The following is a 26,867-nucleotide window of genomic DNA, read 5'->3' as shown; positions in this document are numbered from 1 at the left end:
AATATACTAGAGGCCCGGTGCATGAAATTCATTCATGGAGGGGGGGTCCCCTCAGCCCAGCCTGCACCCCTCCAATCCGGGACCCCTCAGGCCCGATCCTAAACCGGCAGTCGGACATCCCTCTCACAATTGGGACCGCTGGCTCCTAACTGCTCACCTGCCTGCCTGCCTGATTGCTCCTAACTGCCCCCCCCCCCCCGCCAGCCTGATCATCCCTAACCGCCTCTGCCTGCCAGCCTGATCATTCCTAACTGCTCCCCCCCTGCTGGCCTGGTCACCCCCAACTACCCTTCCCCCAACGGCCTGGTTGCTCCCAACTGCCCCCCTTGGTCGCCCCATGCAGCCTGTTGTTCAGTCATTGGTCGTTCCTCACTAACTCCTCTGCCGACCTGGTCACCCCAGGCAGCCTGCTGTCAGTCGTTTGGTTGTCCCTCATTAACCCCCCTGCTGGCCTGGTTGCCCCATACAGCCTGCTGTTCAGTCATTGGTCATCCCTAACTGTCCCCCCCTGCCAGCCTGATCACCCCTAACCACCTCTGCCTGCCAACCTGATCGCCCCTAACTGCCTTTCCCCCCGTCGGCCTGGTCACCCTTTACTGCCCCCTCTGCTGGCCTCATCGTCCCCAACTGCCCTCCTCTGCTGGCCTGGTTGCCCCTAACTGCTCCCCCCCTGCCGGCCTGGTCGCCCCTCACTGCTCTCCCTGCCAGCCTGGTCACCCCCAACTGCCCTGCTGCTGGCCTGGTTGCCCCCAACTGCCCGCCACCTGCTGGCCTGGTCGTCCCCAACTACTGCCCTGCTGGCCTGGTCGCCCCATGAAGCCTGTGTTCAGTTGTCCAGTTGTTTCTGTCGTGATGGCCCCTGGCTTTTTATATATTAGGACTAAAGACCCAGTGCACAAATTTGTGCATGGCTGGGGTCTGGCCAGCCTGCCCCGATCCGAGCGGGCAGGGCCGGCCAGGGGGAGGGGACGCAGGAGGTTGGCCACCGGCCCTGCCCCCTGGTTGAACTTCAAGTCGAACTCCCCATGGAGGGGGACAATTTGCACATTAGCCTTTTATTATATAGGATAGATTGTTGATGGCTTTTGTGTTTCTTAATTGACTTTTCTTTCTTTAAATAAATCACTCTATATAACAAAGGTAACTGAGTATTTCTTCAGTACTTTCTTGTAATGGTTTATTATTTTACCTTTCTGTTTCTCAACTGTAACTTTAAATTTGGGGCGTGGGGTAGGGAGGTGTACACTGAATTGAAGGCAGGAGGTGAGAATCTCACTGGGCCTACTGAGTTGCTGAATGTTTTAGAGCAGATTGTTTGACTTCTTCAGACTTTCTAAGAGTCTCTCTAGCTCTAAAGTTGCATGAATATATGATTTGCCTTTATGAATATACTGGTAGACAAAATGTAGGCGTTCAATACAGTTCATAGATTATATATATATATATATTTATATATATATATATATTTTAAAATATATTTTATTGATTTTTTACAGAGAGGAAGAGAGAGGGATAGAGAGTTAGAAACATCGATGAGAGAGAAACATCCATCAGCTGCCTCTTGCACACCCCCTACTGGGGATATGCCCGCAACCAAGGTACATGCCCTTGACCGGAATCGAACCTGGGACCTTTGAGTCCGCAGGCCGACGCTCTATCCACTGAGCCAAACCGGTTTTGGCTATAGATTTTATATTTTAAACCAAGGGCTACTTAGTTAGAAACCTGCCCAACTAGTCTCAAATCTGCAGGGGCAGGACGTAGATAACTGCTGAGCCCTGGTCTCTCAGAAAGAGGCAGTTATTGCTTGATTCCAGGGGCTGGTGCTATTTGGCACCAGAAACCTATTGCCCAAGCTTGCAATTTATCAAGAGAAACCAGAAAACTGGATATTAATATGAAATCTTACGATTTCCAAATTTTGGCAACTAATGCAACTAAAAAATTAATACTTTGCATGCCAAAGAAAATACATGTATGAGCCAAATTCACTCTGCCAGCTGACTGTTTATGACCGTTAAGGAAAAGTTCTTGGCCCTCTTATAAATGTAGAAAGTTCTACTACTGACCAGGAAATGTGTTTTAAAGCTACATAGTCTGCATTTCATGGTAATTGTATTTTTAGTATTTAATTCCTAAGACTTATTTTAGAAAAACCAAGATGATACGTATATTTTTAAATTTATAATCAGCCTAGTTATTTTTTTTTAAACTTTTTAAAAAATATATAGTTTATTGATTTTTTTTTTACATAGAGTAAGGGAGAGGGATAGAGAGTTAGAAACATCGATGAGAGGGAAACATCGATCAGCTGCCTCCTGCACACTTCCTACTGGGGATGTGCCCGCAACCAAGGTACATGCCCTTGACTGGAATCGAACCCGGGACCCTTCAGTCTGCAGGCCGACGCTCTATCCACTGAGCCAAACCGGTCAGGGCATCCTAGTTACTTTTTATTTTTATTTTAAAAATTACTCTTACAATCAGAAGACCTAATTCTAATTCTTCATTATAAAAACTGCAAACACTTCAGAAAAATACAATGTAGAAAATGAAGGTCTTCTCTAACTCCTCCCCTAGATCACTACTGGTTTTGTGTTACACATTCTTGTACTGTCCAACCATATCATACCATACCTTTGCTCTTTAGTTTTTTACAGAGCTTAAAACCACATATTATTCATTGCTTTTAGGAGTGTGTGGATGGTCATGATGTTACCTGATATGTTATAACTTCATTTGTTTTTGTTACCCTAAAATTTGTGTAATGATAACCACACTTTCGAGTTTTACAATATGTTTTAGTAGTATACCAATGTATAAGGCGTTTTATGACATGTGGCCTGATAAAACAGTTTTGATTATTAGGTCATTCCCTCCAGGATTTATTAGGCACCCAAGCTCCTAATGTCACCAAGGATGCTTTAGCACGATAGTGAGGGCATAATTCCTGAATAACATCACCACAAAGCCTTTCCCTCAATAGAGGGCAAAGGCATGTATACATCATTGCTTTGGATATAATATAATTTATGTAATTTAAACATATTTCAAAGTGTTTTAAGAAATACAAAATGTAACATTGAATGTAAAATGTGTTTTAGATGAATGGGAGCATAAAATGGATTGTAAAATGTAGGCATGTTCTTAATCGGGAAAATGGGAAGCATGTTTCTCTAAAAGGTCATGTTCACTCTGTAGTTCCCTACAGTCTGCACTTTTGCTGATTGTGTTCCCGTGATAATGTTCAACATGCTCCTTTGTCCTTTGTATTTTTCATAAATTGTTGATTACATCTAGAATAGTGATTCTTAACATGGGGGCTGCTATTGGCATTTAGTGGGTAGAGGCCAGGTATGCTGCCAAACCAGATACAGTGCACAGGAGGCCTCCACAACGAGCATTATCCAGCCTAGAATGGTACTATTGAGTGCCAAGGTTGAGGAACTCTGATCTACAGACTTGTTCAGATTCAAGTTTAATTATTTTTGGTCTAGTTCTCTCTCTTTTTGTGATGTTAGTGGCTAATGATTATTGCCCAGGTCCATTAATTTGTTAGAGCTTTTCAAAAGGCTGATATTTTAATTTTATTCCTTTTTTTTATTATCTGGAATACCTCTATGACAAGAAACTTTTTTCATCAATTATTTGGTTACCCTCAGTTATAGTTCATACAGTAAAGGCAGTTTAAATGCTTGATGTTTTTTCTTTTTGTACCAACCAGTAACATTTTATACTTTATTCTAGGTTGATCTCCTATCAAGAGTTTTTGGCATTTGAATCTGTTTTATGTGCTCCAGATTCCATGTTCATAGTGGCTTTCCAATTGTTTGACAAGAGTGGAAATGGAGAGGTGACATTTGGTAAGGAAAAGAAAAGATTGTAAGTGATAAGTGAAGTTAGTGAGGCTGGTCCAGTCTTAATTTCTAAATCTAGTAACTGCATATAGATTGCTGGTTATTTAGGAGTTAGTCAATAATTTTTACTTTCCTAAAAGGATTTACACAGGTAAATGGTTTTATTTTCTTGTAAGCATTAGACTATTGCAAAAAATTAAGGAACCTAGGAATGTCATTACTTCAGCTCATTGAGTCATTGACACTTTCACACTCCTAAAATAGGTGGTGTAAAATTTTCTTGTTCTCATCCAGCCTGGGTAAAAGTCTTCATGAAACAGACTGTGAACAACAACATTCTTTTTTTTTTTTTAAATATATTTTATTGATTTTTTACAGAGAGGAAGAGAGAGGGATAGAGAGTTAGAAACATCGATGAGAGAGAAACATCGATCAGCTGCCTCTTGCATACCCCCTACTGGGGATGTGCCCGCAACCAAGGTACATGCCCTTGACCGGAATCGAACCTGGGACCCTTCAGTCCACAGGCCGACGCTCTATCCACTGAGCCAAACCGGTTTCGGCGAACAACAACATTCTTTAAAGGACTTCTGGGCAGAGCGTTCAGAGCTTCTCTGTAGTGTCTTTGGAAAATTGCTGCTAGTCATTTTAACACCAAGAATGGCACTAAAGGAGGAGGTTAAGGCAAGAATAGTTAGCCTTCTCTGAACCCCCTTTTAGAATTCTGGTTTTAGGAAACAAGGTGAAGGTATTAAAATTGCCATCTGAGTTGGGAGTAGATTCTTTGATAGGCAAATAAATTAGCACATTGTTGATGTCTCACAAACTATAAACTTGGATTTCTGTTTGTCGTTATGTATTAATTTTTAATGACACTTATTTGTAGAAATTAGTTTTTGTTTAGGAAAAGTATCAGCTAGTTTTTCCTGCAATAGTCTTTTTAATAAAAGTAATGTAGTGTTTTTAAGGACTTTGAGTGCTCCATCCGTTCTTTTTTTTAAATTTGGAGTTTTTAAATTTGATAACACAACACATAACACTTGCCATCTTAACCATTTTTAAGTGTATAGTTTAGTAATGTTGAGTATATTCACATTGTTGTGAAATAGATCTCCAGAGCTTTTTCATCTTGTAAAACTGAGCTAGATCCCCATTTATGGTGTGAATTGGCATCAGTATGTAGTAACTCTTGAAAGTTGGGCTTTTCCTGAGCCACAGCACTAAATCTTTATTCACTGTAGAGTTTGTTCTAAAACAAATACTTTTAATTAAACCCAAAGGAAGGAGTATCACTGCATGGTAAGACTGGTGAGAACGTACAGGTGTTCAGAAGGACCAGTGGTGCCATTGCTGTGATCTTAGTGGGCACATTTTCTAGCTTGGCATTGATTGTTTCCTTCTGCCCATTAGCCCAGTTGTCTTCTGAATACGATTTTCCCAAATAAAAACCTGTGCAGAACGTTTTAGGTTCCTGTGCATATCTTGGCATTCTCCCTGCTTTGGAGCAATCTCTGGCCATTATGCCTCTTAAGGAATGTTGACTTTCCTCAAAAATACCTAGATTCTGTAGTTTAAAGCATAAAACCTTTGTATCTCATCCTTCAGCATTAACCCAGTACTACTGATAATGCTGCGTTTTCTATTTTCAGTAGGTATCACACACGCTCATCTGTCTCACTTCCAAATGTGCAGAAATGCTTGGGAAATACCTTGATACAAATATCTGCATTAATGACAGTATATCTGTGCTTCTATCACGTGTCCATTATGTAAGATTTATATTTCCCAAAAACAAATTGTGATTTATCTTGTACCTCCTATATTGATATCATGGTTCTTTGTGTATCCTCCATTTGATTGATTTTCCCAATTTCTATTTTGAAAAATTAGTCACTCAAGTCAGTACATCTAACAGACTAACAATAGAGACTCATGCCATTGTTGATTAGTATGTTAAATGAGTGTAGGAAGTAGCTGGTTTATACCACCTTAAAATTTCATTTTATAGAGCGTTAGCATTTTATAGATCTTTTGTTTTTCCCTCAGACTATGATTTACGATTTTAAGAACATATAATTAGGATTAAAAGCAAAACAAATCAGTTTTAGTTTTTATAGCACCTAGTATGAACTGAAGAACATATAAACCCTCCAAAATCCTGCTTTCATTCTTCTCCATAATCTAAAGATCGAAAGATTCTTATGGAATAAGGTAAAGCTGACCTACCTTTCAACATTGTAACGGGGGTCCCTGGCCAGCTGGATGATTCTTTTGATAGTGCTCACCTATTTCCTGGGTACTTTGACCATTTCCCCTTTCTGCCTTGCCTCCCTAGTTTTGAGGATCCATTTTTAGATGATGTTCTTAACTAAAATGAAAGGAATCATAATGAAAAAGAGAAAGTTTAATTTCATATTCTTAAATGAGGAAGAACATCGAAACTGTTAGAAATGCCATTTAACAAGATTTCTAAGGCTATATTTCGAGACTGTATAATTTCAGCATAAGAAAATAATCTTTATAGGGTTTTTGGATCTGTGATAAAGGTCAGTTTTCATGTTTGTATCCACTTAATAAAATGAATAATGCTTATGTATTTACAAATATAGTTTAAGGAAAAGCAAATTTTAGATCCATTCTAACTTGAAATTCTTTTCACCAAATAGCCTTGTGTTTTCTAGTTTGAAGCTTATTTAAAGAATAGTTTTGTGTTGTGCACATCTGGAGAGAAAGGTGGGAGAGAATATTGGATGCAAGGTGTAATGGAGTGGGGAAAGACTGGTATGCCATGGGTAGCTCTCATAGACTATAATGATGATGTTATCTGTGTAGTTGTATATATTGTTCTCATCTATGCTTTTGGTTTTATTTTTTCACATCAAATTATATATTGTGTGCATCTTTCAAGTATTTATATAAGTAGCAATATTGAATAACATTTTCTTGAGTTTGGGCAAGTTTTTTTTCCCATTGTTAGAGATGCCTTTACTCTGGAGGAGAGGACTTACATTGAGACCTTGGTAATCCATTTCAGAATATGCAAGCTCACAAGAGGATTCTGGAGTTTTTACAAGAGGGAATAAAATCATTAGATAATTGTTTCCTTTTTGATGTCCCTTTAATACAACTTTTAGTGCATGCTGTGGATAATTACTTAATGGCTTGTATATCTGTTACTGCCTGGTGGCATGAGCCTTTAGAGGCCATTGCATGACTGGTGTGTGCTAGATACAGTACAAATTTGCCTTGCTCTTACTGTTATCCACTAGTGTACTGGATATTCTGCTTGACAGAATTAGCTTGAGGTAACCTAAATAACCAGTTACACTACATTGTATTGTCAATAGCTGATATATTTTTGTCATAAATTAAGAAAATAACAGCCTTTTGCTTTAACAAAGATATAATCATTAAAATAAAATGACCACCCAAACTCTTCATCGATTAACTAATAAATGAATATAAAACATGTTATACATTCTAAGTTTTCTATTAAAATCTCAACATTGTGTTCCAAAGTGTTTGCCTAGGAATAGGAACTCTCCGAAGTGAACTTTTCCAAGGGCACATCTTCACCCCCTGATTGTAGGATCCTCCAAAAGCAGAGATTCCTTTTGATTTTGTATTGTCTTTGACCATCAATATGTATAGCAAATAAAAATGTGTTCCATTTGTGTCTCTAAAATAGACTCTTTCCCCCTAAAGGGAAGAATAAATTAGGCATAACCACTGCTATTATAGAAAGGCTCAGGAGGTGGTAGGCTACATATGAAAAATGTTGTACCTTCTCAGAGGAAACAAACTGTAGACATGGAATAATATGAAATACTAATGCTAATCAATACCCAGCTTAACTGGTAAGAATTAGAGGTTCACCTGGTGTTCAAATTAAATCAGGAAGAATTTTTGAGGCTTGTTTCAGTTATTGCAGAGAAGGTCATATTAATACTCAAGGCTATTAGAATGGCTATAGAGTAAAAGACATGCTATTATTAGTTTTTATACCATTTGGTGATAGACTGTGAAAGCATCTAGTTTCTATAGAAATAGATGCCTTTTAAGTTAATCTTTCCTGAGAAATGGACCTTTCCATATATTTGACAGCATGAGTACTCTGTTGACTGACTGTACAGTAGTCCCTCCTGGAGGTAGGTAAAGTGTTAACAGAAACACTTCCCCTCAGAAAAACAGAGGAGGTCACCCAGAAACTAATGATCCACCTGGGAGTAGAACCTAGAAGGCTGGGACTGAGTCTACATGCTATATTGATTGGGACTTCCTCTACAAGTTCCTGTTGTTGATCTTTATTTTGCTGTTGTTTGTTTTCTTTTTTGGTCTCTTAGTTGTTTCTCTTCTTTCCCCCAAGTTTTCCTTCACTGAAAAACTCTTTACCTCCTCAAGTCTTGCCATTGTTTTTGTTCAGTGACACACAAGGATATTCATTGTTCATGGTGGAAGTCCTAAAGGCCTCTCTGACTTCACTTTAAGAACTGTGCAGGTGAAACTCAGCTGTTGAGGACTTTTTCCCCCCTGACAATAAAAATGTTTGGTCTCAAGCCTGTAAGTTGGAAGCAGTGGTTCCTGCTGGGCTGAAATCCTTGGAATCAGGATGTCGTTGGGCTGATGGTAGGTGGGCTGTGTCACAGGGCTGATGGCTTGTATACCTACAGGAGGAGTTCTCTGGCCACACCGTTGGTACAGCAGCTCCTTCCAGGCTCATTCATGGAACAGGCATGGCGGCAGTCTTGGAGAAGAGTGCCAGCCCCGGTCAGAGGTAATTTTGTACTGCAGAAAGGTGAACAAGACCAGTAGGAAGCTCCCATAAGGACCAGGGGAGGGATGGGGGTGGATGAGATGGGGAGACCCAGTGGGGAAAATTAAGACCTCTGTTAAGACATATTTACATAATATATATGCTTCAATGTATATTTCACCTAGTCCAATCCTAAGTGACTGATTCAGCTAAACTGACTAATGTTATACGTCTGTGAACATTTTTACTTAATCACAGTTATCATCATTACCTGCCCTCCTGACAAATCATTGTGCTAGTCTCCTTTGAGCAAAGGGAACATAATGACAGGCTACTTTTGTATCTGGCCCCAATTCCCTTTTCAAAGGAATTAGAAACCATCTCTTTCCATAAGCCCATGCTCTGCAGGAAGTGAAAAGGTGGTCTATTGTTTCCTATATGTCAGAAAATGAATGGATTCCTATTTCTCTTAGCAATGCCAACCTAGTATAAAACACTAGATCATGATCTTGCTGCCAGTAAGATGTGACTGTCGTATCCCTTTCATCCAGGCCAGAACTGTGGCTACTGAATTAGCACTCCAAGAAGTGCTATTTAGAGCTCAAGACCCTTGTTTGCCACTGGAAAGACGGGATTCTCTCTGGGGGGACAACTTGTTATGCAGTGTCAGTTAGATGTACTGGGTACATTTGAGATTATTGGTGTTCCCTTTCATGTCATGCAGAACCTGACAAAAGCTGGTAAGATAAGAACATCAGCTATACAAGTATACATTCTCCAGTTCTGGAGCTTTGTCTAACTTTTTTGATAAGCACATCCTGGTAAAAGTAAAGTGGTAATTAAGTATTGGACTGCAAAATAATAGTGGTACTAATTATTTCTGTGAGCTGCCTGAATTAGCCTTAGACAGTTGGCAGTGTAAATAATAACAGAAGGAAAGTGGGATACCTCAAGAGGTGCCAAAGTAGGTTTGAAATTTTGTTCATCCTAGTAACTATAGTTGTAGACTGTGACATAGCTAAAATAATTAATAGCATCTAAGGGTAGCTAATAAACTACAGCACATTATAATGGTCATAATGAAACCATATAAAAGCTGTCAAGTGTCCACTTTACCAGAAATAGGAAAAGTTCAAACAAATACTTATGGAAAACGACAGTTCAATATTTGGGAGATTACTAAGAGTAATTTAGACCATCATTTTAATTGTTTTGAAGATGTTCTAATATCTTAATTAGAGGTTGCTAGGAAGTTTATAAAATAGGATTTTAAAGTTTTTATTATAGAGCTATTTTTCTAAATGTAGATTATACATTGTAATTTTGGCTTACACATTGTAATGATTTTGTGATAGTAGAAAATAATTTTCATAGTTAATTTTTTGTAGTTTGAAAGCTTCTGAATTTTTTACTTTATTTGATATCATTTCACACTTGAGATTCTGCTATCTTCTGATCACATAAAGGGAAGTCAGTGTTATTCCACCATTATATAAAATCTAGGTAGTAATATGTACATTTCTTATCAAATAGTTGAGTTTTGGGACTTATGACCTTTAAAATAAAGATTATCATAAAATAACTTTTTACCTTTAATAAATAATATTACTCAAATATAGGTAGTTATTTAACTTATTCTGTTCTGCTTTCCATTTATTTCTTATACTATTTTTTTAAAATATATTTTTATAGATTTCAGAGAGGAAGGGAGAGGGGGAGAGAGAGATAGAAACATCAATGATGAGAGAGAATCACTGAATGGCTGCCTCTTGCACCGCTCCTTACTGGGGATCGAGCTCGCAATCTGGGCATGTGCCTTTGACCAGAATCAAACCCGGGACCCTTCGGTTCACAGGTGGACACTCCATCCGCTGAGCCAAACCAGTTAGGGCTGCTTTCCATTTATTCATGTTTCCTTAGTTTCATACATTGTTAGACTTAAAAATAAGGATAATTAACTTGGGAATAGAAACTGCCAAATAAATTGGAGAATTCTAAATTTTTTTCTGATCTATCATAATATTTTTAGCTCTAAATATTTTATTGCAACCCTTGTTATTTTAATTATCTTGTAAACTTGAACATATTTTATAATGTGAAGTTTCATGTAAATTTAAGGGTAATCCTTTGTGTTGGTTAGAAGTCAGGATCCCATGAATTGCTATTGAGTTAATTTTTTGTTTTTAGAAACAAAACCCCATAAATTTAATTTGTGTTTATGGAAAGTAAAAATGATTTGAAAATTCTTCAATACTGTTGCTACTTAGGCAAGAAATAAATGCTACATTCCATTTGAAGCAAAGATGAGAATCCCATCTCCCCAGTGACATCCAATGCCTTCTTCCAAGTTACTGATTGGTGTGACCTATTCAGAGCTGTTATAGTTGAGTCCAGACTGGCAGGATTTCTAGTTCAGGATGCTTACACTGCATGCCCTCCCCACTCCCACCATAGCAATGCTTTTGTCAAGGAAAAGAGCTATAAAAACTAAAGGGAATCCATTAAACCATTTACAACATTGAGATCTGTATCTTATTTAAAGAATTTGAAGAAATTAGAGAAAATAGCATAGTTGGAGATTATAAAATATTAAACTTGCATTTACTAATTCTTTAGTATAATTAATTGATAGCTCTTGATGGCAAAACCCTTTCACTAATATAATTGGCTTAAATTTGAAAATAATTTTGTTCTTTAGATGTCAGTAAGGCTTCCTGCTTTCTTAACTTTTTAATGATTTTTTTTTTTTTGCATGAGCTTTTAAATTAGTCTCTCCAGTCTATGCTTATTAAAGTACCAGTCATTTGTGAACTGACTTTTATAGTAAGGGTCGAACTGTGTAAGAAAGTGAATGACATGGTTAGTGCATGAAGACAAGCTATTAGACGGTTTTGGTTGTATATTACACAGTGTGACTGGTTCTTATCTAAAAGTTAGTGTACTGTGTTTAGTCCTTCTTTATGTAAAAGTGAATCACTAATTTCACTTATCTTAAAATATTTTAATAGCTGAGACTAATAATCATGGTTTTTATGAGGATTTTGAAGCTTTGTGTCAAGACCATATTTTTGACAATATCAGAAGCTTTTAATAAGGTGCTTGCTGCTGAGCTAATGATATGCTTTTGGTAGTATTTCTTATACCTATCTTCAATAGACATATTCAAGGGTAGTGTGAATGTAATAATCAAGCCTCAATCAAACCATACTTAGTATGACAAATATTGCATTATACTGTAATTTAGGTATTCATGCTTCTGATAAAGGGCTTAATTCGACTCCTTGAGGAACCGGGAAAACACTGTTGATTTTATACTGGAATGCAAAGTAGCAGCCATTTATAGTGCAAGATATAAATCACTTCCTAATTAAAATTATATCAAGAGAAATTAAGAATCTCATGGCCTTATATGTAATGGTACACAATCTTAAGTGTAAAATTATATTTTGTATCAATTCTGTTCCTGTGCATGGGTTTCTGGGCACAAAAATCTTTGCAGCTAATCTTAATAGAATCAGATAATATTGACTTTTAAAATTTCTCTTAATTTCTTTCTGTAGGAACATTGCAGTGGACTAAACTACTTATTCTGGATATAATTTATTTATTTTTGTTTTCCCTTTTAAGAAAATGTCAAAGAAATTTTTGGACAGACTATTATTCATCATCATATCCCTTTTAACTGGGACTGTGAATTTATCCGACTGCATTTTGGGCATAATCGGAAGAAGCATCTTAACTACACAGAATTCACACAGTTTCTCCAGGTGAGCTGAGTTTTCATAACTGGTGTAAATATATATCATTCCTCCTCCACCTCATTTCCTTTAAGTTTTACTAAGTTTATTATAAAAACTAGCAATCCCCTGGGGTATTTTATCTCCATTTTTCATTTCCTACTCCCAGAAGCAACTTTTTAAGACTTTTATAATTGTTTCTTTCTGTACTTACTTCCATAGCTTTAAATAATAAACTTGTGCTGACATTTCTACTTCAAAATTTTTCACTTATAGGTATTTTTTATTGAATTTGAACTATGGGAGATTAGTAGTTACTTCTTTCATCTCTCCCTCTCTACCACAGACTTGAAATTTTCTGTGTCTCCCTCTCCTCCATCTTATGAGTCTACTTAGATCAATATCATATTTGAATTACTATAATTTTGTAAACACTCTGCATCACTAAAATGATTACTTAGAGTTTCTAGTTTCTCTTATTTGCTTCGTTTTCTATGTATTAATGTAATTTATCCTCACACTTTGCCTCAGTTATTAAAATCTCATTTTAATATGTTTAAAACACATTAGGTATTCTATCAATTCCATCTTCTTAGAGCTCTCCAGGAGCTTTCTTTCTTTTTTAAAAAATTGGGGTAAAATTCACTTAACATAAAATTAACCACGTAAAAGTGCACAATTTAGTGGCATTTAGGGCATTCACAGTGTTGTAGAACCACCACCTCTAATTCTAAAACCTTTTCATCACCCCAGACGAACACCCTGTACCCATTAAGCTGTCACTCCCCATTCCTGTCTCTCCCCAGCCCCTGGCAACCATCAATCTACTTTCTGTCTCTATGGATTTACCTACTCTGAATATTTCATATACAGTTGACCCTTGGACAACACGGGTTTGAACTGCACAGGTCCACTTATACACGAATCTTTTTTTTAGTAAATATGTACTACTATAAATGCATCTTCTCTTCCTTATGATTTTCTTAATGACATTCTTTTTCTCTAGCTTACTTTATTATAAGAATACAGTATATAACACATAACATACAAAATATGTGTTAATTGACTGGTCATGTTATTGGTAAGGCTTCTCATCAACTGTAGTCTATTTGTAGTTAAATTTTGGGAATTTTTGACTGTGCGGGGTTGGTACCCCTAATCCTATGTTATTCAAGGGTCAACTGTAAATAGAATTAATTACATAACATGACTTTTTGTGTATGGCTTTTTTTCTATTTAACAAATATTTCCAAGGATTATCCATGTTGTAGAACATGTATTAATACTTTTCTTTTTATGTCTGAATATTATTCCATTGTATGGATATACCATATTTTTTTAATCCATTCATTAGTTAATGAGCCCTCTGTTGTTTTCACCTTCTGGCTATTGTGAATAGTGCTGCTATGAATATTGGTATACAAATTTTTGTTTAAATACCTATTTTCAAATCTTTTGCGTATATCCCTAGGAGTGCAATTGCTGGGTCATATGGTAATTTTCTGTTTAACTTTTTGCTTCATGGTTGGAAGCTGGACTTTGTTCTTCATGCATAGCTGTCAGCCTGTGATCTCCCTTCAGCTTCATACTGGGGAATCCATTTGCCTTTCTGTTATATTGAATCTCCATGTGCTGGATTTCATCTCTCCTTTTATTATGGTTTATTTCTTCTTTTTGGTGGAACACTTCCTGCAAGGGCTTCCTGAGGAAAGTAAGTAATTTTTCATGAGACTTTTCATATGGAAACCTCTGCTCAATTATTAAACTTAGATTGGCTGGGTGTAGAGCTCAAGTAGGAATTTATTTTCCTCCTAATTTTGAAAACATTCCTCACTTGTTTTCTGGCTTCCAGTGTTGCCACTGAAAAGTCCAGTGCCATTCTTATTCTTGATTCTGTTTTGAAATATTTTCCCCCAATCTGGGAAGTTTTAAATTTTTTTTCCCTTCTTAAAGTGTTTTGAAATTTCACAGTGATATTCCTTGATGTGAGTTTATTTTTATTCATTGTGCTGAGCATTCAATGGGCTTTTTAAATTTGAAAATTTATGTCCTTCAGTTATGGAAAATATTCTTATTTTCTTATTTATTCCCTCCTATTTTCTTCCTTTCTAAAACTAGTAAATATATTAAATGTATGATCCTTTAGTTTTCTTTCATATTTTCCTTCTGAACCTTCTATTCAGTTTTCAATTTTTATTATATTTCTAACATTCAGGAACTCTTTTTGGTTTTCTGAATATTTCTTTTTAAAAACAGCATACTATGCTTCTTTTGTAGATGTACTATTGTTTTATTTCTTCAAAGATATTAAAGATAGGATTTTTTTGTTTGTGTTTTTAAGTTTTTCTTTTCCCTGCGAGTGCGTTTCCTCTAAATTTCTCTTAGTCTGGGTCTGTTTTTTATGTTAGTGGCTTTTCTCATATGTCTGATGTTCCTTGATCCTTATCTCATATTTAAGACTGAATCTTATTTGAAGCTTTTGGTTCATGGTAGGACTTAGTTAACTCTGGGCCTTACTGTGAAGTTCTCTGGCTGGGCTGTTGTATTGGGGAACCTCTAATGTCTGCATGTTTAGGTCTTTTCTTTTGAATTGGGTAATCAGAGAGTAATCATCTGGCCTCCCATCTGTATTATTAGATCTGGATTTTAACCTGGCTGCGAAGACATTTGGTATGAAGATGGACTTTCATTTACTTACCTCTTTTCAACCTGGTCTTCCCTGATCTGGATCCTCTGTTAAACTTTCCAGGCAGTGAACCTCTAGTCTTTTTGCCAAGGTTGGGAAAGGACAGAGGTGTAGCTCTGATGCAGTAAGGCAGGCAATTAACTGCTTTTTAAACAGACTTCCATCTAAGCCTCCTGTTTTCATCTTCTCCTCCACTGTCACATCCAAGAGTACTAGTCAGCCAATTTATGAGTCTCTTGGGGGTCTATCCTGTACTTTGGATTGCTTTTTGGCTTTCTCTGTTTCTAGTTTTCTTGGTTCTGTCAAGTCATTTGTCACTTGCCCTTCTTCTCTCTAATCTTAAAAACATAGTTGCTGTCTTCTCCTTTTCCATTCTCTTTATTCTTGAGTTTTTGTTTGTTTGCTTTTTTGTTCTTTTACTGTGATTTTGTGAAGCGTGGAGTTTTGGAAGACAGCCATATATTTCTGAAGTTCTGCTACTTTCATTTCATAGCTATGTGAAATGCATTTCCAAGTGCACAAGACCTTTAGCTTTAGCAAAATTTCCTTTCTTTATCATTTTCCTCAGTTCCCCTGTTCAACTTTTCAATCCAGAAGCAGATTTATTTTTATCTTATCATTTATTTAATGGAATATTTATCTTTTTAGATAAAGTGTCTTTTTAGAGTATCCTTATTTTATCTTTCATAAGCTCAGGGTATTATTATTTTTTTCATTAGGATGATCACAGTTTGAAAACTGTTATCTTTTAGGTGTGGGTATTTGTACAACCCAGTGCTTGTTCTAATACTTTCAATGTTAGTCCCTACCTGACTGACCTTGTAAAGTGTTCAAACTTGAAATGTTGAAAATATTATATATTTCTCTCATTGTTGGTTCCTTTGCATTTACTGAAGATATTTTATAATATCTATTTTACCCTGATGTTTTAATTATACTACATAAACTGAGAGCTTTATATATGGGGCTTCTTCTTTCTTTGTGTTGCTTCTCATTTTGAAGTTCTTAATTTCAATTTTTAAAACTTTATTTTGAAAGACTTTAAATATATTTCAAAATAGAGTAGGATAATCAACTCCATGTACCCATCAACCAACTTCAACAATTATCAACTGTTGGCCAATCTTGTTTAATTTGTACTCCCCACTCTGCCCCACTACTGGCTCATTTGGAAGCCAGTCCCATACACTCCATAATTTTATCTGTGATACTTCAGAAATATATCTTTAAAAGATATATGAAATTCAACTGTTGATCTAATAAAAAATGGAAAATCTATTACTATGAAGATTCTGCTTTGTTTTTACTATAAAGGTCCACATTTTCTTTAGTATTGAGTATCATTAATAAGCCTTAATCATGCCCATGGTTGGCACTGGATATTTCTGAGAGCCTAAGACATATGCATGGAGAAAACAGAAACATAAAGGATATAAAGAAGGAGACAAAAAAGAATGAACGAGGAAGGGAAATATATATAAGGGAAATATATATAAGATAGAGAGTGGGACCTGTGTTTGCTTCTGATGCTCAGGAATATCCTTTCCGTGGGGAACACTTTCTTTCAAGCATATTTTAAGGATGAAATAGAGACGGAAAATTCCTACTTCATTTGAAAGGTGATGTGTGGTTGGAGCTAAGGTGATAGGAAGATGGAGTGAGAAGGGGTGAAAATTCACAAATATGTGGCGATTAAACAACATACTTCTGAATAATAAATGGGTGGTAGAGGAAGTCAAAAGGAAAAGAAAAAATATTTTGAGACTGATGAAAATGGAAAAAGAAGAACATACCAAAACATATAGTTCTAAGAGGAAAGTTTATTGTTATAAGCACCCACATTAAGAAAAATGAAAGATCTCAACCAACCTACCTTTACACTTCAAGGAACTAGAAAAAGAGAATAAACTAAGCCTAAAGTCAGAGAAGGAAGGAAGTAACAAAGATTAAAGCAGAAATAAGTGAAATGCTAGTAGAGACAGAAAGATAGCAGAGCCCTGATCGGTTTGGCTCAGTGGATAGAGCGTCAGACTGCGGGCTGAAGGGTCCCAGATTCGATTCCGGTCAAGGGCATGTACCTTGGTTGCGGGCACATCCCCAGTAGGGGGTATGCAGGAGGCAGCTGATCAATGTTTCTCTCTCATCGATGTTTCTAGCTCTCTATCCCCCTCCCTTCCTCTCTGTAAAAAAAAAATCAATAAAATATATTATTAAAAAAAAAGAAAGATAGCAGAAAAGATCAGTAAAGCTATAAGCTGGCTTTTCAAAAAGATAAGCCCTGGCTGGTGTGGCTCAGTTGGTTGGAGTGTCATCCTGTGCACTGAAGGCTCACGGGTTCGACTCCTGGTCAGGGCGATTCCCAGTCAGTCAGAACCTATCGATGTTTCTCTCTCTCCTTCCCCTTTCCTCTCTCTCTAAAGTCAGTAGAAAGCATATCCTTGGATGAGGATCAAATATTTTTTATTTTAACTTCAGGACCAGGTAGCTTCACTGGTGAATACTACCATTTAAAGAAGAATTAGTACAGATTATTCTCCAACTTTTCTCAAAAATAGAAGAGGAGGGTACACTTCTTCCACATTCATTTTTCAAGACCAGTATTACCCTGATACCAAAGTCAGAGAAGGACACTACAAGAAAAGAATATTATAGGCCAATATTCCCGATGAAGAAAGATGCAGATATCTTCAACAAAATAGTAGCAAGCGGGATTTAATAGTATTAAAAGGATCATACATCATGATTAAGTGGGATTTATTCCTGGGATACAAAGATGGTTCAACATATGCAGATCATTAAATGTGATAAACCACATTAACAAAATGAAGGGAAAAATCATATAATCATCTCAATAGATATAGATGCAGAAAAAGCATTTGAACAACATCCAACATCCATTTATGGTAAAAACTCTCAGCAAAGTGGGGATAGAGGAAACATACTGTAACATAATAAAAACCATATATAGCAACCCCACATCTGACATACATGAAAAGCTGAAAGCTTTTACTCTAAGATCAGGAACAAAACAAGGATGCCTACTCTTGCCACTTTTATTCAAAAAGTACTGTAAATCCTAGCCAGAATAATTAGGCAAGAAAAAGAAATAAGAGGCATCCAAATTGGAAAGGAAGAAGTAAGATTATTTTTTTTTGCAGATGACATGATATTATACATAGAAAATCCTAAAGACTTTGCAACACACACACACACCTGTTAAAACTAATCCATGACTTTAGGAAAGTTGCAGGATACAAAATCAATATATAAAACTCAGTTGTATTTCTATACACTAACAACAAAGTATTGGAAAGAAAATTTAAGAAAATCCCATTTATAAAAACAAAGAAGGATAAGATATTTATGAATAAACTTTACCATGCAAGTGAAAGATCTGTACATTGAAAACTGTAAGGCATTGATGGAAGAAATTGAAGAAGACACAGATAAATGGAAAGATATTCTGTGTTCATGGATTGAAACAATATTATTAAAATGTTCATACCACCCAAAGCATTCTTTAGATTCAACACAATCCCTATCAATATTCCAGTGGCATTTTTCACAGAAATAGAACATTTATGGAGCCACAGAAGTCCCCAAATAGCCAATCTTGAGAAAGGACAAAACTAGAGGCATTACACTTCCTGAATTCAAACTATATTACAATGTGATATTATTCAAAACAGCATGGTATTGTCATGAAAATAGACACATCTTACCTAATAAAAGAGAAACATGCAAATTAACCATCACTCCGCTACGCCCACAGCCAATCGGAGTGAGCATGCAAATTAACCCAACAAAAATGGAGGTTAATTTGCATATGCAGGCGTGGAGTGGAGTGAAGCCTGCTATGAGGGGAAGGGGGGCGGCGGAGGGAGTTATTGGAGTGGTGCTCCAGACAGAAGCAAGGACTTGCCGGCTCCAGGCGAGCTGAGAGCAGGGACTTGCCGGCTCCCGGGCGGCTGGGAATGAAGCCAGGGGAAGGAATGCCTATTCTTGCACGAATATCGTGCAACGGGCCTCTAGTAAGTCAATATAACAGAATAGAGAGCCCAGAAATAAGCCTCTGTATATATGGTCAATTTTTGACAAAGGAGCTAAGACTATACAGTGAGGAAAGGATAGTCTCTTCAATAAGAGATGTTGGGAAGAATGGATATTCACATGTGAAAGAATGAAACAACTATCTTACACTATATACAAAAATTAGCTCAAAATGGATTAAAAACTTGAACATAAAGACCTTAAACTAAACTCCTAAAAGAAAACAGTGGGTAAGCTCTTGGCATTGATGTTTTGAGTTTGACACCAAAAGCAGAGGCAACAAAATCAAAATAAACAAGTGAGACTACAGTAAACTGAAAAGCTTCACAGCAAAGGAAGCCATCAACAAAACAAAAAAGCAATAATGGGAGAAAATATTTGCAGACCACATATCTGATAAGGGGTTAATATCCAAAATATACAAGAAGCTCATATAACTCAGTAGCAAAACAAATAAAAAAACCAGATAACCCAGTTAAAAAATGGGCAAGGGACCTGAATCAACATTTTTCCAAAGACATACAAATGACCAACAGGTACATGAAAAGTTGTTCAACATCACTAATACTCAGGGAAATACAATCAAAACCACAATGAGATACCACCTCACAATCATTAGGATGGCTATTAAAAACAAAACAAACCAAAAATACCACACCAGAAACCAAGTATTGGGAAGATGTGGAGAAAAGGTGATATTTGTACACTGTTGGTGGGAATGTAAACTGGTAGAGCCACTATGGAAAACAATATGGAGGTTCCTCAAGAAATTAAAAATAGAACCACCATATGATCCAAAAATTCCACTTCTTTGTAAATATCCAAAAGAAACAAAACCTTGTCTCAAAGTCATATCTGTACTATGATGTTTGTTGCAGCCAAGGTACAGACACTTAAGTGTGTATCAACAGATGAATAGATAAGGAAATTTTTTACACACAGGAATATTATACACTAGAAAAATAAGAAAATCATGCTATTTGCAACAACATGGATGAACTTTGAGGGCATTATGCTAAGTGAAATAAGCTGGACAGACAGACAAATATTGCATGGTATCACTTATATGTAGAATCTAAAAAAAAAAGTTGAACACAAACAGAGAGTAGAAAAGTGGTTGCCAGGGACTTTGGGGGTGGGGGGACAGGGTGGATAGGGAGAGGATGGAAAAGGGTGCAAACTTTCAAGTATAAGATAGGGATAGGTCTGAAGATCTAGTGTATAACATTGTGACTGTGGTTGATAATATAGGGTGTCCCAAAAAAATGTATATGCATACATTTTTTGACAGCTCAATTGATGTTTCTTTTTTTCATATTTAACCCATTGGAATTAGTAATTATTTAAAGTATGCATACATTTTTTGGAACACCCTGTATACTATATTGCATAATTGAAATTTGATAAGAGAGTAGAACTTGTGTTCTCATAAAAAATAAATATATGAGGTGATGGATGTGTTAGTTAACTTGGGAATCCTTTCACATTGTGTAAATATATATGAAATCACCAAATTGTACAGTTTAAATACAATTTTATTTGTCAATTATACCTTAATAAAGTTGGAATTTTTTTTAAAAGTAAAGGAGGGGGGAGAAAACTTTGTCAAATCATGCTGGCTGTTTATTATCATGTACTGTTTCTCTTTCATATGTGTTTACCAGTTGAATTTTAGTTTCCCCACTTCTATTGCTATTTTCAAGAAACTAAAATAGATAGATGTTAAAATATTTGGATGTTTTTCTCAATGGTATTTAATTTTTTAAAGTTAAGACTATTGAAAGATTTAGTAGGTTTTATATACTTGTCGCTAGCCTTTCAACCTAAGAAAAACTATTTTTGAAATTTGTTTTATTGTTAAATTCATTTACATAAAGTTGTCTAAAACAAATGTGTAAGACAAACACCTGCTAAGGTAACTTTAATGACTTTGAATTATTGAGATACTGCAAGTGCGTATGAAAATATTTAAATAAATTAGTAAAATGGTGCAACTTCAACCAAAAACTATTTTAAATGTCAGAAAAAGGTAAAGCAACATTTGTAGGCTTTCATAAATAAATGAAAATGGCAATATTTAATTTTATCTAAAAATAATATTTTAGTACTTAGATATGAATATTATTTCCATAGTTGCAAATTGTGTGAAAATGGCATTCAAAAGCACCATTATTATGTTGTGGTAACAGATTTATTTGAATTATGTAGCAGGTCCTTAGGGCAGAAATGTTGAGTTTTTTATTTTTGTATAATACTAAAGGTATTGCTGCCACATTTTATTGTTTCTATGGATATCACTTATCACAAAATTTGGCTATTCAATAGTTCAAAAGTTCAGAGATCTTCTGGATTGTTTTATAGTTTATGAGTAACTGCCCAAAGCTGGATGGAGTGATAGCTGAACACAGGTCATGTACTTTGTTATTCATAACTTTCATGTTAGAACTACAGTGGATCCCTGGACAATGTGGGGATCCAATCTCCACGCAGTTGAAAATCCACATACAGCTTTTTACTTCCCCAAAACTTCAGTCTTCCCTCGGTATTCAAGGAGGATTAGTTCCAAGGCCCCTGCCAATATAAAATTCCAAGAATGCTCAAGTCCCTTATATAAAATGGTGTAGAACAATGCGTACAGTTGGCCCTCCACATCCATGGATTCCCAAACACAGATCTGTGGTTGGTTGAATTCGCCAATGTAAAACCTGGGGGGATACAAAGGACTGACAGTATATTTATTTTAAAAATTTGCATATAAATGGACCCACGCAGTTCAAACCCACATTGTTCAATGGTCAACTGTACTTACCAGAGTTTCTCACTAAATTGATTTTTTAAATTGTTTGAAAAATGGTCTCTAATTTATTGAGAATGGGGGGTGGGCTGACTTTGATTGCAACATTTAGAAATTGAAAAACTTAAAATGAATCTAAACTTATAATTCAGAAAGTACTGTTGGATGACAGGAATGCCTTCAAGCAGGAGAGAATAGATTATTACTTATTTTAAAGACTTAAATAAAACACTGGAAATATACTCAACTTGTTTTTAGTGATGAAAACTTTTCAAATAAATGAAGATTTTTTTCCCTCTTCCGTTTTCTTTATTGCCATGCTGTGATCCCTTTTTCCTGAGTAGTAATATGTAGTACATTTTCAGGAAAATTGGCTTTTCAAAAGAAAGTAAAAGTGCTGTAAATTCAGAGCTGGACATTGTTCATTTCTGTAGTAAGCGCATGTAGCAAAAGGATGTCTGCGCTTCCTTTCCAAAACATACACTCGGGTTGTACTTGAAACCACTCTAATGCCCTATTTCTAACTTTTCGCTCCAGGAGCTACAATTGGAACATGCAAGACAAGCCTTTGCACTGAAAGACAAAAGCAAAAGCGGCATGATTTCTGGTCTGGATTTCAGTGACATCATGGTTACCATTCGGTCTCACATGCTTACTCCCTTTGTGGAGGAGAACTTAGTTTCAGTAAGTAAAAGCAAGTACTTCAACTTTCTATATCCTTAAACCTTTTGAATCACTGGGTCCTGGATTGCCTCCCTGGACCCACCTGACTCAACTATTCTAATTTTATTTGGTTGGTAGAAGGTAAACAGGTAGGGGTGATGGTGAATAGTCTTTCCCAGATCATAGCAGAGCCACCATCTTGTTCTCAGATATTCCAAATTGTTTATTTCCGTTTACTTAGTCCAACTACAAAATACAAGGAAGTTCGTAGACAAGGATGTGCAATTACTTTTTCCAGTGGGCAGTACCTCTCCTTTTTCCATCCCCCAGACTCCCAAAGCCTTGCTGTAAGGATGGCTCCTTCCTTTGTTGCCTGCAGGGTGCTGTTTGCTAGAGGGATCATCATTGGCCTCTACTCTGTTTTAACAACCATGGCCATGGCAGAAGGTATGGGGGAAATATGTGGGTGTCAGCCTCTGTGGCTCACTCCTCTCTGCCCCTTCACCTGTGCGTCAGTCTGCATGGACCAGACAGTTTTTTGTTCCATAAAAACTGCTAATCTCCATAAAGTAATCATCTGGGCCAATAGCACACTGATGTCATCCACTTCCTCATAGAGAATGGTGAAACTTTCCTCACTTCCCAGTTGTCTTGTTCATGCGTTGTTCTTATGTATAGGTTTTTGATTGCTGCTTGTTTTTAATGGAGGGAAGCCAATGAATGCTTTTGTTGTTTCAGCTGAAGATCATTATCCCTGATTTAGACTGGGGTAGAAAGATCAACTTCTGTTCTTTTTCTTCAGTGAATTTGAACATGGAGCATGTCACTTTCTCCTACACATTTCACCTCCTTGACACCCATCTCCCACTCCCTTACCCTCACCTCAAACCCTGGTCAAAAAATGAAAGGAAGGAAGGAAAAAAGTGAGAGAGGGAGGAAAGAAGGGGAGAAGGAGAGAAAATCCTAGAGAGAACTTATTGAGTGCCTTACAGTGAAGGAACCCACTTAATCTTGTCCATTTAGGTTAATGTGTTAAATAATTTGCTTTTGGATCACTGGTATCCAAATTCAGATGAATACAAATATCTATATTTGGGTTAAGGCATGTATGTGTATGAGGGGTGGTAAGGTTGCCACTCTGGTATTTCCATAAATATTTATTTGAGTTTTTAATAGATAATGTTTTTAATCATATGGGTTCCTGTGACTCCTGGCTTGGAAATTAGGCTTTACAAACTATAAAAATATTCATTTTTTAGTTTATGGCCAATTAGTAGGGCAGAAGGAGAAATTGCCTCCTCACCCTGCAGAGGTAATGAAGGCCACATTGCCTCCATCCCTCTCCAGTACGAGAACCTTTTTAAAGCTCTTCCATTAAAGATATAATTTATGGTGAATAAATCCTGTCTAGATCTTATCTGCATTTTTTGGAGTTTTGGGTAGTTGTATCTTTCATGATATAGATTCAGAGCCCAGCACACACTGTTAAGTATCTTAACTATAACAATGGCCTTAAAAAAAAAAAAGACTAGGAAAGTTGATACAGTTTTAAAATTTAAAGTTACTACTGTTTTTTCTGTATGTGTGTGAAAAAAAAAAATCAAGTTTTAAAAATGCTCCTTATAGTGAAGTATTGATGTTTGGATTACCCAGAACTAGCAGGAGTTTCATAGTTGAGGGTCTTGAAAATCCTGTTTAAATAACTATTGTTTTTGATCTGCGATAATTATATTTGTTGTTTCTGACCTTATAGGTAGATGAACCATGAAGTCCAACTTCCAGATGTTGCTTTCTTCCTTAAAACCTAAATTACATAGACCTCCCTGAGGGCATGAAAGGCACTGAGTGTTTCAGTACGATACTTTCCTTGTATTTATGGACTGGTTGATAATCATTTTAATAAGGAAGACTCCTTTGGATATTCTTTGAGAAAAGTGCAGTGTCCATAAACATGTTTTTTAACTTTTTGTGTTGTGATTTCCTAGGCAGCTGGAGGAAGTATCTCACATCAAGTTAGCTTCTCCTACTTCAATGCATTTAACTCCTTGCTGAATAACATGGAGCTTGTTCGTAAGATATACAGCATTCTAGCTGGCACAAGGAAAGATGTGGAAGTCACAAAGGGTAAGACTTCAAATGTACATATTGATTTGAATCTCAGCATTTTCACTTTTTTTTATTTAGGGCATGAGGTTGATCTAAGTTACCATTCTGAAGTCAGATCTAGAAAGTATCTTGCCATGTGTGTATGCTTCAGTTGGGCCATAATGGTCTCCAAAAATCCAGGTGGATTTAATGGGATGCTGAGGTCAGGAATGGAAAAGTGGCTTTGACAGTTTTGAAAAGAACCTTGGCCCAGTCTGTCAAACAGGTCAGTGGCACTGTGGCAGCAGCTTGTTTGTACTAGGAAGGAGTTGCCACGGAGAGAAGGGCAAGCCTACGCCTTTTGCTGAGTGGTAGTAGGATGTTTTAGGTGACTGGAGAACAGCCAGTTCTTTTATTTTGTAACTCTGAAGACCAAGGTGAATAAACAAGATAAAAAGATTTTAAATAGATTGTTTTACCTTTGAAGTTAATTTATCTTTGTTTGTTTTTGCTGTTTTATAATCATATCATTTTCTTTTGCTAGCTTTCAGAATTTTGTAGTTGTTCTTATACTAGAGGCCCGGTGCACGAGATTCGTGCACTCGGGGGGTTCCTTAGCCTGGCCTGCACCCTCTCATAGTCCAGGAGCCCTCAGGGGATGTACATCCTTAGTGCTGCTGCAGAGGCGGGAGAGGCTCCTGCCACCACCGCTGCGCTCACCAGCCATGAGCCCGGCTTCTGGCTGAGCAGCACCCCCCCTGTGGGAGCACACTGACACCTAGGGGCAGCTCCTGCATTGACCATCTGGCCCCTGGTGGTCAGTGCGCATCATAGCAACTGGTCATTCCGTCGTTCGGTCAATTTGCATATTAGCCTTTTATTATATAGGACTAGAGGCCCAGTGCATGAACTTCATGCACTGGGGGTGTTGGGGAGAGAGTGTCCCTTAGCCCAACCTGCACCCTCTCCAATCTGGGACCCCCTCAGGATCGGGCCTAAACCGGCAGTCGGACATCCTTCTCACAATCTGGGACTGCTGGCTCCTAACTGCTCGCCTGCCTGCCTGATTGCCCCTAACCGCTTCTGCCTGCCAGCCTGATCAACCCCTAACTGCTCCCCTGCTGGCCTGATTGACGCCTAACTGCTCACCTGCAGGCCTGATTGCCCCCAACTGCCCTCCCTTGCAGGCCTGGTCGCCCCCAACTGCTCTCCCTTGCAGGCCTGGTCGCCCCCAACTTCCCTCCCCTTGTGGCGGCCATCTTTTGACAACATGGGGGCAACCATCTTGTGATGATGCGAGGGTGAGACGTCACCTAGGCTTTATTAGTATAGATAGTTGAATTTGGGAATTTTAAAAATAATACTAAAATGCCTTTAGTTACAGATTATAATTGGTTAAGGTAGAAGTTTATTGCATTTTAAGAATCTTTTAAGGTTTGAAAATATTTTTTTTTCTTCTAGAGGAGTTTTCCCAGAATGCAATACGCTATGGACAAGTCACCCCACTAGAAATTGATATCCTATACCAACTTGCAGACTTATATAATGCTACAGGGTAACTATTCCCATAATTCTTCATGATATTTATTAACAGGACAGTTCTTTTAACATGTGAAGCAGTGTTGTGCTTTCAGTTTATTTAAACAATAGTTTATTCAGTATATAAATTCCAAGAAAGAGAGACAGTCAGATATTAGAAATGGAATGAGGGAGAGACAGAGGAAGACAAGCTAAAGGTAAGGACAGATGGAGGGAGGGGAAGGGAGAGAGAATAAGAGAGGAAGAGAAGGGAGAAGAGAGGAAAAAAAAAGGGAGAGCAGAGATGGGAAAAAGTGAGGTAAGAGAAGGTAGTAAGGGGTTGTTGATGGGCATGACAGAGAGAAATAGGGGAAGGAAGAAAAATGAGAGAGAAGGGGATGGAAGTGAGAAGAAGTAAGAGAAGAATGGAAAAAAATGATTTAATCTTGACTCTCTGGAGGTGTTAGGAATTTTAAGAGATTTGTGCAAATTTGCCTGAATTAATAAACTTAGATACATGTTTAGGAATCTTATAATATTTTGGATTCATTGTGAATGGCCATTTTGAGAAACAGTATATACCATTTTGTGTTGGAGAGTATTATTTTCTTAAATATGCCTGTGACATTATTATCATATTTACCATCACAGACAAGCTCAGACGCTTTATGTCTCTATTTTATAGACTAAAAATCCCCAAAGTACATAGAGAATATTTAATTTG

At 37.0% G+C, this 26,867-nt stretch overlaps 1 protein-coding gene across 2 annotated transcripts in view; it reads left to right on the top strand.

The window, feature by feature from the left end:
- The window catches only part of SLC25A12 (solute carrier family 25 member 12), a 91,235-nt gene that overhangs the window by 30,429 nt on the left and 33,939 nt on the right, over positions 1 to 26,867 (top strand). The window contains exons 4-8 of one of the 2 annotated variants that reach the window (XM_008138564.3): positions 3,748 to 3,863; positions 12,238 to 12,377; positions 22,415 to 22,561; positions 24,526 to 24,664; positions 26,087 to 26,180. In XM_008138564.3, coding sequence (XP_008136786.1) covers positions 3,748 to 3,863; positions 12,238 to 12,377; positions 22,415 to 22,561; positions 24,526 to 24,664; positions 26,087 to 26,180 — 636 coding nt within the window. Of the gene's footprint in view, positions 1 to 3,747; positions 3,864 to 8,540; positions 8,632 to 12,237; positions 12,378 to 22,414; positions 22,562 to 24,525; positions 24,665 to 26,086; positions 26,181 to 26,867 lie in introns of those variants that run through there. The other variant, XM_028140975.2, reaches the window with a different exon arrangement.

This window comes from Eptesicus fuscus, chromosome 11, assembly GCF_027574615.1.
Source record: "Eptesicus fuscus isolate TK198812 chromosome 11, DD_ASM_mEF_20220401, whole genome shotgun sequence".
Lineage (NCBI taxonomy): Eukaryota > Metazoa > Chordata > Mammalia > Chiroptera > Vespertilionidae > Eptesicus > Eptesicus fuscus.
This window is presented reverse-complemented; position numbering and strand designations above follow the sequence as displayed.